The 14,681-nt window shown below is 46.2% G+C and overlaps 1 protein-coding gene across 6 annotated transcripts in view; it reads left to right on the top strand.

The window, feature by feature from the left end:
* ACTN1 (actinin alpha 1) overlaps positions 1–14,664 on the top strand; it is a 133,884-nt gene extending 119,220 nt beyond the window's left edge. For 2 of the 6 annotated variants that reach the window (XM_089521737.1, XM_089521736.1), the window contains exons 18-22: positions 612–758; positions 8,969–9,049; positions 9,547–9,612; positions 11,939–12,097; positions 13,766–14,664. In XM_089521737.1, the coding sequence (XP_089377863.1) occupies positions 612–758; positions 8,969–9,049; positions 9,547–9,612; positions 11,939–12,097; positions 13,766–13,924 (612 nt within the window). In that variant the 3' untranslated portion in view covers positions 13,925–14,664. The remainder of the gene's footprint in view (positions 1–611; positions 759–8,968; positions 9,050–9,546; positions 9,613–11,938; positions 12,098–13,765) is intronic. The other 4 variants (XM_089521742.1, XM_089521741.1, XM_089521740.1 and 1 more) reach the window with 2 other exon arrangements.
* The last annotated feature ends 17 nt before the right edge of the window (positions 14,665–14,681 follow it).

Below are 14,681 nucleotides of genomic sequence, written 5' to 3'. Positions count from 1 at the left end.
GCCTCCAAATCATTTTTGACTTATGGCAAGCCTAAGATGAGTTTGTTCAGCGAGGTCACCCAGTGAGTTTCCATGCTTGAGCGGGGAATTGAACCGTGATCTCCAGAGTCATAGTCCAATGTTCAAATTACTACACCACCCTGGCTCTCTAAGGAAGGTTTAATCCTTATACACACAAAAACCATATACAGGCCAGAAATTCTACCACGAATAGTAATAGGAATAACTTTGTTTCCAATGAGTTGGCTTTTTGTTTTTACTCTTTCTAATTGTTGCTTGCAGTGGGGGCAGTTTACAGTAGAAAGGGCAGGATTATTCCTCTTCTCCCTTATACTGTGTTTTTAGTCCTGTTAAAGAACTCCTTACCTAAGAATAAAGCAAGAATGAGAGAGTTACATACTAGGTGGTTTTACCCTAAAGACAAACTGGTTTGTGTTTGTTAGTTCTGTTAAACAGCATATATTTGAAACAGCTCACCTGACTGTGTTAATTTTGAACAAGCATTATTATTATTATTATTATTATTATTATTAACCTTTATTTATAAAGCACTGTAAATTTATACAGCGCTGTACATACAATCTTTTTAAATCTTCACTTTTCTTTCCTAGCATATCCGGGTGGGCTGGGAACAGCTTCTCACAACAATAGCTAGAACTATTAATGAGGTGGAAAACCAGATTCTAACTCGAGATGCCAAAGGAATCAGCCAGGAACAGATGAATGAATTCCGTGCCTCTTTCAACCACTTTGACAGGGTAAGGGGGGATTTGTAACAACTGTAACTCAGAGGGTGTCTCTGTTAGAGGTTTGTACATCTCACCTCACTGAGAGTTTTTACCTTAGTGACTCTTCCCAAATTATATAAAAAAAAAAAAAGCCTGCTGAACTAACTGAATGAGCTCACAGTCACAAAGTCACTTTATTTTATTTTTATTATTGATGGATTGATTTGTCACTTGATAACAAAACTCTCATACATACCTATAGAATTGACCTTAGAATAACCAGAAATTCATTGAGCATAAAATGTGTTGTCACAGTCTGAGAGGTGTACAATGCAGTACTTACTGTTGGCAATCTGTTGTATCTTGGATTCTGTGAAAACCTATTTTTGGCCATATTTCCTATGCTTCATTTCTCCCTCTGGATGGTTTTTGCCTCAGAACAATGGAGGCTAAGCTCTTATGGCACAGTGCTCTGTACAAACAACTGCTTCTACACTGTTCAGCAGTAATGCAAGGGAAGAGTGTCCGGGATTGCTGCCAGCAATCTCTGACTTATGCTGATACGTGTAGGCAAACAAACCTTGTGGAGAAGCAGTCAAAGAGCAAGCCGAGGAAACAAGCCGGTGTCGGGGTTGCAGAAAGTCAAGCGTGCCGAAAGACGAGCCGAGGTCAGGAAGCCAGAAAGCAGCGTGGTCAAAACAGTCCGAGGTCACAATAGCCAAGAGATAACAAAGGTCCGGTCCGAGGTCAAGGTAGCAAGGAAGCAAGGTAACAAGATGTCTGGAGCTAGAGCGACAGCAATCACACCAAGGGCTCATGCAATAAACTCTAGCAACAAACTCAAACCTCTCTTCCACTTAAATCAGGGAAGCTCTCCCTCGAGCCACCTGAGGCTGATTTGCTAACTGTCTTTCTGCAATCCTCCTGGATCTGCGCCTGCAAGCACTCTCGGCCCTTCTCTCTTGATAGGAAGGCACCTGCAGGCAAGCTTCGTCTCCAGACTCACCACTAGGCTGTGGTACCGAAGGAAGCCTCTCTGTGGCACTAGGACCTGGTTGAATCTCCTCCTCTGGGGCTGGAGGATCACAGCTGGGACCTGGCAGAGCAGAACTAACACCTGGCGTTGCCTCAATCAGCCCTTGCTCTGGAGGAGGCTCATCCTCCTCCTCATCCTCCGAGAGCTGATCTTGGCTGGCCATGACATCATTCCCCCTCCCATAATGCTCTCCCTCCAACTGTGGAGGACGAGGTCTGTCGGAGCAGCGGCGGTGGAAAGCCCGAACGAGCCGTGGAGCATGAACGTCCGAGGCGTTCTCCCAAGAACGCTCTTCTGGCCCGTAGCCGACCCAGTCGACCAGGTACTGGAGGCGCCCCCGATGGCGACGAGAGTCCAGGATCTGGGCCACCTCAAACTCTTGCTCCCCATCCACCAAGACTGGATCAGGCGGTGGCGTCCTACCAGCGTCAGGCCGAACATCGGAGGCTGGGAGCAGCAGGGAGCGATGGAACACCGGATGAATCCGCCAAGTCCGGGGAAGTTGGAGCCGAAATGCCACCGGATTCACCTGGGCCACGATCTTGTATGGCCCCACAAACCGGGCGTCCAACTTCCGGCAGGGCCGCTGTAGGGGCAGGTGCCGCGTGGAGAGCCAGACCGAGTCCCCCACCTGCAAAGGAGGACCCTCCTGGCGGTGCCGATCCGCTCCTCTCTTATAAGCCTCCTTCGCCACCTCGAGCTGCTCTTGCAGCAAGGACTGCGCCGCCTTGAGCTCCTGGAGCCACTGATCCGCCGCAGGGACCTCGGAGACTGGAACCACCGCCGGAAACCCTCGTGGATGGAAGCCCCCTGTGGCGAAGAAAGGCGTCTGCTGAGTCGAAGCATGGACCGAGTTGTTATATGCGAACTCAGCCAGCGGGAGCAACTCGACCCAATTGTCCTGGCGGTAACTGGCATAACAACGGAGGTACTGCTCCAGGGTCCCGTTGGTCCTCTCTGTCTGACCATCAGACTCTGGATGATGTGCTGAGGACAGATGAGGCGTGACGTCTAGGAGCCGGAGCAAGCTGGTCCAGAACCGGGCGGTGAACTGGCTGCCGCGGTCCGAAATTACCCCTTCAGGCAGTCCATGGAGCCTGAACACATGCTGCACAAACAGCCGGGCCGTCTCTTTCGCAGTGGGCAGACCAGCGCACGGGACGAAGTGCGCCATCTTTGAAAAAAGATCCACCACCACCCAAATGGTGGTGCAGCCAGCAGAGAGGGGCAGATCTGTGATAAAGTCCATGGACACCATCTTCCAGGGCCCCGACGGCGTCGGCAGCGGCATCAACAATCCCGCCGGCCGACCCGGATGGTCCTTCGCCCGATGGCACACTGAGCATGTGTCCACATACTTGGCCACCTCCGCCCGAACTCGAGGCCACCAAAACTCTCGGGTGAGGAGGTGCAAAGTCTTACAAAAGCCAAAGTGACCTGCTGGCTTGGAGTCGTGGCACAGCCGCAACACCGCCTCCCGACAAGGTCCAGCTGGCACATACAGGCGGCCCCGGTGGTAGAGCAGGCCGTCCCGCATGGTGAAGGGCGAAGCATCCCCTTCCCCTGAATGCTGTGCCACCAATGGGTCCTGGCCCTGGAGTTCCCGGATCTGGTCCACCAGTGCGGCCTCCCTCGGCGCCGCAGCAAAATTCTCTGGACGCAGGATGGTGGACTGTAACTCCCTCTCTGAGTTCGTGGCATACTCCGGCTTGCGGGAAAGCGCATCCGCCTGCCGGTTCCGGGACTGGGGAATGTATTTCAGTTGGAAGCGGAAGCGCGTGAAAAAGGACGACCAGCGCTGTTGCCTCTGAGACAGCTTCCTGGCCGTCTGCAGGTGCTCCAAATTCCTATGGTCAGTGTGGACCACCACCGGGTGCGCCGCCCCCTCCAGCAGGTGCCGCCAGGTCTCGAAGGCCGCCTTGATTGCCAACAGCTCCTTTTCCCAGATAGTATAGTTCAACTCCGGAGGAGAGAGTTGCCGGGAGTAAAAGGCGCAAGGCAGCAGATGCCCCTGGGGACCCACGGGTTGGAGCAGCACCGCCCCGATGGCTACGTCTGAGGCATCCGCCTCCACAACAAAGGGCGTGCGAGGGTCTGGGTGCTGTAGAATCGGGGCCGACGTGAAGCGCACCTTCAAGGCCTCAAACGACGCCTGTGCCGCCGCCGTCCACAAGAACTGTCCCTTCCCCCGCAACAGTCGGGAGATGGGGCTGGCGAGGGCCGCATAGTCCTCAATAAACTTCCTATAGAAGTTTGCGAACCCCAGGAACCGTTGCACATCCTTCCTGTTGCGAGGGGGCTGCCAAGACAACACCGCCTTGACCTTGGCTGGGTCCATAGCCACACCCTGTGCTGAGACAGTGTACCCCAGAAAGTCCACCTCCCGGAGGTCAAAAGCACACTTCTCCAGCTTGGCATACAAGCGGTATTCCCTCAGGCGCTGGAGCACAGCACGCACATGGGAATCATGGGCTTCTTGATTGGGGGAATAAATCAAAAAATCGTCCAGGTAGATAATCACGAACCGGTCCAAATAGTCCCTGAACACATCGTTCACAAAATGCTGGAATACGGCAGGGGCATTGCAGAGACCAAAGGGCATGACCGTATACTCATAATGCCCATACCGAGTCTGGAAGGCCGTCTTCCACTCATCCCCTGCCCGAATCCTCACCAAATTGTAGGCCCCACGAAGATCCAGCTTGGTGAAGACCTTGGCATGGCGAAGCCTCTCCAACAGCTCTGGAATCAAGGGCAAGGGGTAGCGGTTGCGGACAGTGATCTTATTCAAGGCCCGATAGTCATTGCAAAGGCGCAACTCCCCACACTTTTTGCGGACAAAGAGCACCGGGGCACCCGCAGGAGACTTGGAGGGACGGATGAAGCCCCGCTGCAGGTTTTTCTCCAAAAAATCCCTCAGAGCCGCCAGCTCAGGCTCCGAGAGAGAATAGAGACGCCCCGCCGGAATAGGGGCCCCCGGCACCAGATCAATGGCACAGTCATAGGGCCGGTGCGGGGGAAGCCGGTCCGCCTCCTTTTTGTCGAAGACATCCGCAAAGTCCTGGTACTTCTCCGGCAGCGTCACCTTGCCATCCTGAGCCTCTGCCACCACAGCCGCTGGGATCCGCTCTGGCCAGCAGTGCTCCTGACAATACTCAGAGCCGAAAAGCACCTCCCGCCGGGACCAGGAAATATGCGGGTCATGCCGCGAGAGCCACGACATGCCCAACACCAACGGGAAGTGCGGGACCGCTGCCAACAAAAAACGAAGCTCCTCAACATGGCCCTGGATCTCCAGATGAAGCAACGGTGTCTGATGAGTCACCGGGCCTGAGCGAAGGAGCCGTCCATCAATGGTCTCTACCGGTCGGGGCTCAAGCAGTGCTTCCATGGGGATCCCATGCTGACGAGCAAACGCCAAATCCATGAAGCAGTTGGAGGCTCCTGAATCCAGCATGGCTCCTACTGGCAACAGTTCCATGGATGGGAGCCGCAGGGTGGCAGCCACCAGTAGGGGATCCCTCCGGGAGACCAAAGCAACAGGGTCGGGTTTTGAACAGGCCCCCAGGTGGCAAACCCTCTCTACACCTGGGGTGCGCCGTTTCCCGGCGGCTTAGCATGACGTCCTTTGGCCGGGCAGACCCTGGCAAAATGTCCAGAGAGGCCACAGTACAAGCAAAGGCCCTCCCGCCTCCTCCGCTCTTTCTCTGTCCCTGGGAGCCGGGGCCGAGCTCCCCCCAGTTGCATTGGTTCCTCGGTGGTTCCGTGAACAACAGTCTCGGAAGCAACTGTAGGAGATGACGACACAGGGAGCGAAGGCAGTGAGAGGCCAGCTTGTCGAGCCTCTTTCCGAGCCGTAAGGCGGCAGTCCAATCTAATGGCCTGGGTAATTAAGGCTGCCAGGGTTGCTGGGGGTTCGGAGCGAGCCAGTTCATCCAGAATCCCAGCCGACAGTCCCTGCCGAAACACAGCCTGCAAGGCACTATCTCCCCAGGTGACATCCTGGGCAAGCAGGCGAAAAGCCACAGAGTAATCTGCTACTGAGCTCTGGCCCTGCTTCAAAGTCAATAGCCGGTGCTCAGCAGTCTCAGTCCTAACTGGGTCTCCCCAAGTGTCTTTAAACTCCTTAACAAAGGATTCCCAGTTATCAAGCACCGGGCTGTTTGCATTCAAATAAGGCGTTGCCCATTTACTAGCTGGGCCAGACAACAGACTGATAACAAAGGCCACCTTATATGAGTCTGTGGGAAAATCTGCCTTCCTGATTCTAAAATGCAAACTGCAGCTGGCCAAGAAGCTCTCCAGCATAGCCCGGTCTCCAGAGAATTTCTCAGGCAAAGCAGTGAGACACTTGGTTCTTGGTTTAGGCTGAGGTGGCTGCGGAGCTGGAGCTTGGTTTTGCAGCTCTGCCATAGCCTGAGTGAGCATAGCAACCTGAGTTGTCAGCTTTTGGTTCTGCTCCAACAGTTCTTTAACGAGCACTGCTTCTGCCATTCTGTTATCAGCAATGATTAGGGCTAGAGTTTATTATGTCCGGGATTGCTGCCAGCAATCTCTGACTTATGCTGATACGTGTAGGCAAACAAACCTTGTGGAGAAGCAGTCAAAGAGCAAGCCGAGGAAACAAGCCGGTGTCGGGGTTGCAGAAAGTCAAGCGTGCCGAAAGACGAGCCGAGGTCAGGAAGCCAGAAAGCAGCGTGGTCAAAACAGTCCGAGGTCACAATAGCCAAGAGATAACAAAGGTCCGGTCCGAGGTCAAGGTAGCAAGGAAGCAAGGTAACAAGATGTCTGGAGCTAGAGCGACAGCAATCACACCAAGGGCTCATGCAATAAACTCTAGCAACAAACTCAAACCTCTCTTCCACTTAAATCAGGGAAGCTCTCCCTCGAGCCACCTGAGGCTGATTTGCTAACTGTCTTTCTGCAATCCTCCTGGATCTGCGCCTGCAAGCACTCTCGGCCCTTCTCTCTTGATAGGAAGGCACCTGCAGGCAAGCTTCGTCTCCAGACTCACCACTAGGCTGTGGTACCGAAGGAAGCCTCTCTGTGGCACTAGGACCTGGTTGAATCTCCTCCTCTGGGGCTGGAGGATCACAGCTGGGACCTGGCAGAGCAGAACTAACACCTGGCGTTGCCTCAATCAGCCCTTGCTCTGGAGGAGGCTCATCCTCCTCCTCATCCTCCGAGAGCTGATCTTGGCTGGCCATGACAAAGAGTAACTGACCAGATAAAACTGGTCATACAAACTGAATTCAGCTAGTGAGTGAAGGCTCTTCAGTCCACTGCCTTACACCTATGTTTTAATGAAGCTTATATTCACTGTGTGGGCTTTTCTTACAACCCTGAAGATATGAAGGACACATTAATATTATAACACATCTCTGGGTGCATTCTAAGCCAAAGTCAAGAGTTTCAATCTTCAGTGAATTTCAAGCAGCACAGTCATTCAGTCCTGTTGAATACTAAACTCTTTAGACTACAAATGACTGCACTTGATTAAGGTGGAATTATTTGTATACTACTTGTACTAATAGGTCCGTGTAAATCCATAGTTCTTTATTCCAGACTCAAAAGATCTTGTTCTTGCTCTGATTGCAAGTTTTTGGTCAACAATGCTCTTGCCTGCTTTTCACTAGTCTGGAAGTTGTTGATTAAATTATGTCAGTTCTTAAGATCCTGAAGAAAACATAATTGATTCTTTAAAAAAAGGTCTCAAGGAAAGCTATTAAAATGTGGACTAGACAATGCCACTGTTAGGTGAATCTGTAGTTGGTTTACAGTCCAAACCCAAAGGGTACTGACCAATGACTTCTCTTCATCCTGGGGAGAAGTGCCTAGCAGGGCAGGGTGCCACAGGATTCTTTCCTGGGGCCAGTGCTATTCAACCTCTTTATCAATGACTTGGATGATAGAATAGTGGGCATGTTGATCAAATTTGCAGGTTACACCAAATTAGGAGGGGTAGATTGGAAAGCTGGTGAAAAATTAACAAAATGAAGTTCAACAGGGAGAAATTTATGGTACTACACTTGGGAAGTAAAAATGAAATGCATAGATATAGGATGGGTTACACCTGGCTTGACAACAGTATATATGAAAGGGAGCTAGAAGTCTTAGTAGACCTCAAGCTAAAGATGAGTTAACAGTGTGGTGCATTGGCTAAAAAAGCCAATATGATCCTAGGCTTCATCAATAGTATAGTGTCTAGATCGAGGGAAGAAATAGTACCACTGTATTCTGCTTTGGTCAGACCACACTTGGAATGCTGTGTCCAGTTCTGGGTACCACAGTTCAAGAGGGATATGAACAAGCTGGAACGTGTCCAGAAGAGGGTGATCAAAATAGTTAAAGGTTTGGAAACCATAACCTATGAGGAGCAACTTAGGGAACTAGAAGAGAAAGTTAATAGGTGATATGATAGCTATGTTTAAATATTTGAAGGGATGTCATATTGAGGCTGGAGTAAGCTTGTTTTCTGCTGCTCCAGAGACTAGGATGTTTATCACACTATACTCTTAAAGTGCTACTATTCCACTTTGACTCCTCTGGCTGCCTCCTGTTGCATTCTGGGATTTGCAGTTTTAAGGAGGGGTATTTAGAATTCTCAGGCAGAGTATAGTGTGATAAACATCTAGGACATGGAGCAGTGGATTCTGGCTACAGGAAAAGAGATTCCATCTAAACATTAGGAAGAACTTTCTGGGAGTAAGAGCTACTCAACAGTGGAACACATTCCCTCGGAGTGTGATGGAGTCTCCTTCTTTGGAGGTTTTTAAGCAGAGACTGGAAGGCCATCTGTTGGGAGTGCTTTGATTATTTATTCCCACATGGCAAGGGGCTCGATAGCCCTTGTGGTCTCTTCCAACTAAAGCAGTTTTCAAAAATCACTACTGGTAATGATTAATATGCAGACATTTGAGCAGACACGGCCATATTTTGTGAGAAATTGGTGCATTTAAAATAAAAAAGCATCAGCACAACCTTAAATGTCCGCATAGACTCTAACTTTGTGCACTTTTTATTTTCTCCCGTCTTTTTCTGCATGCCATTCTCCTCCCACCCCCTCTTTATCCACTGCATGATGCACCACCTCCTTTTCTCACCTTCCCTTGCCCTTTCCCCTCTTTTCTACTTCTTTTCTTCATCTTCTGTCACTACTCCACTGGCACTGCATGTCCGGCTGCCTGGCACACTGCATAACCAGGACCACTCCGGCACACTTGGCCCTGAGGAATTCAAAGCCTGTCTCATCAGCTTGGGTTACGATATTGGAAACGATGCACAGGTACTGAATACAAGTGGGGGTGTCAAGATATTGAACTATAAGGAAGTAACATATTTCTCCCCCCCTCTCTCTTTTTTTTTAATCCATGTGTTGTCAATGTTCTTGTAACGTGTTGTGCATATTTCCATCTACAACTGTTTTTGTGTTATCACAATTCCATTCTTTCCATACATTTTCTTTTGCTTCCTATTTTACATTCCATTTGCCCAATTCCTTAAATGTTTCGTTTTATATTTTCATACCTTTGTCTTCTTTCCTCTGTTTCAACTTTCCTGTCCATCTTTCAAAATTTCAATGGAATATATGTATCTCTTGCTTTCTCAAACCATTGTGATGTTTTGTTTTATTGTTCAATGCATCTTGTTTTCCATTCCTCCTCCTCGCTGTAACTCCATTCTTTGTGATATCTTCCATGACGTCATCTCTTCTGGGTCTGCTTTCCATTTCTCTCTTTCTTTCTTTCCTCATTGCTCCATCCTCGAATTACTCTTTGTTAGAAGAAGACAGGCATGATGGATGCTGAAGATTTCCGCACCTTCCTTATCTCCATTGGTTACAATATGGTAATGTAGAGGCCTCTATCATTCTATCAACAATGTCATTTTAGCTCCTCAGAAAGAGAAGGGCATATGTCTAATAATCAAGGTAAAGGCCATGTCAGTCCCATGGCTTTGAATCATAAAAAGGTTGTATAGTTTAACATCTTTATCTCACATACTTATTTACAAATTGGAGTGCTTGATTTAAACTATATTTTAGAATTGAAAACAGAATATTATCTAAATTTCTGAGTGATCAATCCCTGAACAAGGATAGGAATTATGGCAGGATAGAAACATCACTCATAATATATTTGTATTGGTAGCTTGTTGTGTATATTGCAACATACCTCCCTTTACGTATTTCAATGGCTTCCATAAACACCTGGACAATTTCAACAGGAAAGAAGAAACCCTGAAAGTAAACAATGTTTGGCTACCAGTCTTGAAAAACACCAAAATCAAGACTCAGCAAATGCAAATAAAAACCATCCAGGGTGAAGGGGTGGGTGGGTTCCCAGCAGAGAATGGATCATTAATTAAATGGACACCCTGTAGGCCTTGCCATTCAACAACAACAGAACAATACACAGATTAACTTGCAAATCACCTCCTCTCAACCAACAGTATATATACCCCACTCTCTTCCATGTCACTGTTTTCTGAAGATGGCAGCCACAGCTGCTGGTGAAACGTCAGGAATAAACTCTTCTAGAACACAGCCTCATAGCTCGAAAAAGCCACAAAAAAACCTAAACAAAATAATTTTAAAAAACAATATAAAGACAACAAAAACAATCCTAGCTTCCTTGTAAAGTCCCCCAGTGTACACCAGTCAGAGACTGTGCTGATGATGATGTCTATAAGCTCTCCCACACATAAAGGAAGCTAATAATTCATTATGACAGGGAGATATATTGCACAGTGTATACACCTGCATAGCCAGACACACACGGCAGCATTGGAGCATGTATTTGTGTGCACGCACACACGTAGTACAGGCAGCCATGATCCTATCTAGGCTTTTCTACTCACAAATATTTCATGGTGGTAGAGCAGCAGAGCTTCCCCCAAATCAAGTATGGTCAATTTGTGAAAGCTTGGGGGCCAAAATTTTCAGGCTCATAAATGGGCAGGAATAGCAAAATAAATTAATAAAACAAAACAAAACTGATGGTAACCGTGGCACCCACTTTTGCAGGTGGGATTTGGCCTGTGATCACTGCTGGTGGAGACCGCTACGAGTGGGGAAAAATGATTTGTTAAAAAACAAAAAGTGTGGGAACAGTGGGAGCCTATGGGCCATACCAAGCCCATCTCTGCCACAGGCCATGGGCCAACATGTCTCCAGTACAGGATTTTGCCTTTTATAACTTGTTTCCCAAAAATATAGTAGTTGTATATTCCCTGCCACAATACAAAACACCACTACCACCTTGAAACCCAAACAGAAATTTCAAGTTCACACATAGAAGGCCAATACGTTACCTTGAATGACAAATTTCAAATACACACATAGGGCAATGAAAGTCAGTGTGGTGTAATGGCTTGAGCATTAGATTATATCCCTGGAGAGCAGGGTTAGAATCCCCACTCAGCCATGGAAAACCCCTGGGTGACCTTGGCCAAGTCACACTCTCTCAGCCCCAGAAGAGAGCAATGGCAAACCCCTTCTGAAGAAACATGCCCAGAAAACTTCATGATAGATATGCTTTAGGGTCGCCATAAGTCAGAAACGACTTGAAGGCACACAAAAGTTACCTTGAATGACAAACAGTGAAGGCCAACATTGACATTTGATCAGCTCACTGATCACTAATTCAGTTGAATGTACTGTGAGATCACTTAAGATTTTATGCTTACTTGATAAGGCTAATACTGAAATAGGTCAGAACCCTGTTCTCCCATTTCTTTCCCTTTTTATTCAGGGGTGTGTTTCATTGAACTTAGTGCGATATTTGTAAATAAATTCTTAGGGTCAGGCTTTAAGTCCTACTGAAATGATATAAACTTTTAATATTAAACTATTGCATTTATGAAAGAAGGGGTATAATGGATATAAAGCCAATTACAGAGCAAAGAGAACTGAAGAGTTGCTATCTTACAAATCACATGCTTTTGACATATGTAATGAGGCAGCCAATTGCAATATGTAATGCTTATACATCTAAACATCCAGTGGCCATGTTGGCTGTGGAAGATGCAAGCTATAATCTTACAAATGTTGAGGTCACCAGGGTTAGCAAAGATGCATGTATAACAAAGTATGCATGTGTAACAAATGTATATGTTATTCTTTTTTGCCACTGCTAGATTGATTTGTTTCTAACAATCTTGTCTTATTATCCAGGGGGAAGCAGAATTTGCTCGAATCATGAGCATTGTAGATCCCAATCGCATAGGGGTAGTGACTTTCCAGGCCTTCATTGACTTCATGTCCCGGGAAACAGCAGATACTGATACAGCTGATCAAGTTATGGCCTCTTTCAAGATCCTGGCTGGAGATAAAGTGAGTTTAGATTTGAATGGGGTACATGCAGTCTTGAAATAAAACATAATCTTGATTTCAGGTTGACTGAGGAAAAGAAAGGATTTATTGGAAAGTTTTTGCTAAGATTCTGTACAGTTCATGCAGGCAAAGCATTGTTCATAAATCCCCATATTATCGCAATAGGAATAGCAAGTACATTTCTATACCGCTTATCAGTGAACTAACACTCCTTAAGTGGTTTACAATGTGTCAGCCAATTGCCCCCAACAAGCTGGGTACTCATTTTACTGACCTACAAGATGATGGAGGGCTGAGTGGACCTTGGAGCCCTGTCTGAGATCAAACTCAAAACCTTGTGGCTGCAGTACTGGCATTTAACCACTGTGCCAACAGGATTTCCTGCTGCCTGTGAGAAATCTATAACCCAGTTATTCTACTTACAGAATCCTCCTTTAATCCATCAGTATTTTCCCTTGCACTGAAGTAGTAAGGAAGGATGTTTAATTGAGCTAGATGCTTAATCAAGGCCTTAAGTGGCTTTAAGCATGCTCAGTTGACATATATAATATAATCAAGGGGAGTTATGCAATAGTGAGTGAGAACAATTGAGTTGGACTGTGCATCTTTAAAGTCACCCACGGACATATTCCTTTGTCTTAGATGCTTCTATACATGCATTATCCATCTCTTCTACTATTATTGAGAGATGGGGAGAGATGGTTGGCAGTAGTGGCAAAGGTGCCCAGTGCTAAACAGATAGTGGAGGGCACTGTTGCATCGGTGCTACAGACCTATGGAAGAGGCTCTGCAAGAATCTGCAAAACCTGTTGTAGATTCTGGAAAGTCCATCTGTCTACCCCAGATGTGAAATTTTGTCTTGGAAAGAGTCTGGCAAAAATCTTACAGAGATGGGTTTAAATACTCTTCAAAACAAAGGGAACAGGATGATTGAGTCTTAAATGCAATGCCTAAGAAAGCGAGCTATGAATCAGGAAGTCCCTAGTTTGAATTTTCTTTCTGCTATGAGAACACATTGACTTGCTACTCTGAATGTCTAACAGCCTCAGAGAACCACCTGCAGTTTTAAAGATATTATAATAGTGTCTGAACATGCATAGTGTAAGGATAAAAACTAACTCATGTCAAACAATTAGAGCATTTGAAAGTGCTATACATATGTTAAGAAATTATTATTTCTTGGTAAATATGTTTCACTGAATAGTCAAGTACGCCAATGCCTCCATGTATTTAACACTATAATACAGAAAATATAGGCTTTCCTGTAGGTTTGCCCAAAATAAGTAGACCCATTGAATCAATTGTTAAATGGTGAGTCAAATCCTACTGAAACAGAGTGTCTACTCTACTTGAAACTAGCAACAACATTCAGGCCGTAGCATGCCGCTTCCATGCTATGTGAAGCTGTTTATTTAAATTACCTTTGATTTTAAAACGTTTGCATTAAGTATACAACATTTATAAAAGCATATTAAATATTTAAGTTCTGTGGCTGCAGTACTCCCTTATACCACAGGTTTTTAAAAATTCTACACCCCCTATATTAAAATAATGAAATCTTTATGCACTTTTGTTTAGTATTCAAATAAGTGGTTGCTGTATTACTAAACTTGTGTTTTGCTTCATCCAGTTGAAATGGAATGACAACATCTCTGTTTTCTCTTGCAGAACTATATCACTGTGGATGAATTACGACGGGAGCTGCCTCCTGATCAAGCGGAATATTGTATTGCTAGAATGGCACCTTATACTGGGCTGGATTCTGTACCTGGTGCCCTGGACTACATGTCTTTCTCTACAGCCCTCTATGGTGAAAGTGACCTTTAATTATCACCTATCTATCCACACACATCTTGACCCACTCCCATCCAGGCGCACTTTTCTTTTTCTCTGCAAAGCAGGCTCTGCTCTGCCTTTTTCCAGCCTTCCTCTTTTTCACTTCAGATAACAGATCCCAGTGGGGGAGGGAAGCAGATGGAAAGATCTTGAAATGAAGTAACCCGCCATGCCCCTGAAGAATGATTATTTACAAAATTATTTTCTGGGAAAAAGTTACATTTAAAGAAATGTATTTTATTATAGGAAAAAAGGTATTTTTCTCCAAGATCAAAGCATAAATAGAAATTTTAAAGAGTAATACCAAAAGAAAATGTGAAGTACCCCCCCTCCCATTGTTAAGACATAGGAAATGGAGTCCAGCATTGCATCGTAAGCTTATATGCTGTAGCCCAGTCCCATGTGTCCTACCATAAGTCAGCTTTTCTCATTTGTCCCTCTATATTCTTTATCACGTTTGTTTTCAGAGGGGGAGGCACGCAAGTGCATGTATTGCTGGTTCACTCATTTCATGGAAATATTTTACAATAAAACTTTTTGAAATTGCTGTGTTTTTTTAGGGAAAAATAATGTACACAGCTCATGTTTTCATATTTAATTAAAATTGCAATATGCCTACTGTGTGTCATTGCTGAAAGTTGTCTTGGTTTCCAAATATGGCGCTTGAAAGTTGGCATCTTTGATATTGCTTGTCACAGACCATATTAAAAAAAAAATCTTGTGATAAAAAATCTAGATTTCGTTCTTT

The sequence above is a fragment of the Sceloporus occidentalis genome, unplaced genomic scaffold (assembly GCF_023333645.1).
Source record: "Sceloporus occidentalis isolate IW3139 unplaced genomic scaffold, rSceOcc1.0.p SCAF_4, whole genome shotgun sequence".
Taxonomy (NCBI): Eukaryota; Metazoa; Chordata; class Lepidosauria; order Squamata; family Phrynosomatidae; genus Sceloporus; species Sceloporus occidentalis.
Note: the sequence above shows the minus strand (reverse complement) of the source record. Positions and strands in the feature narration are given on the sequence as shown.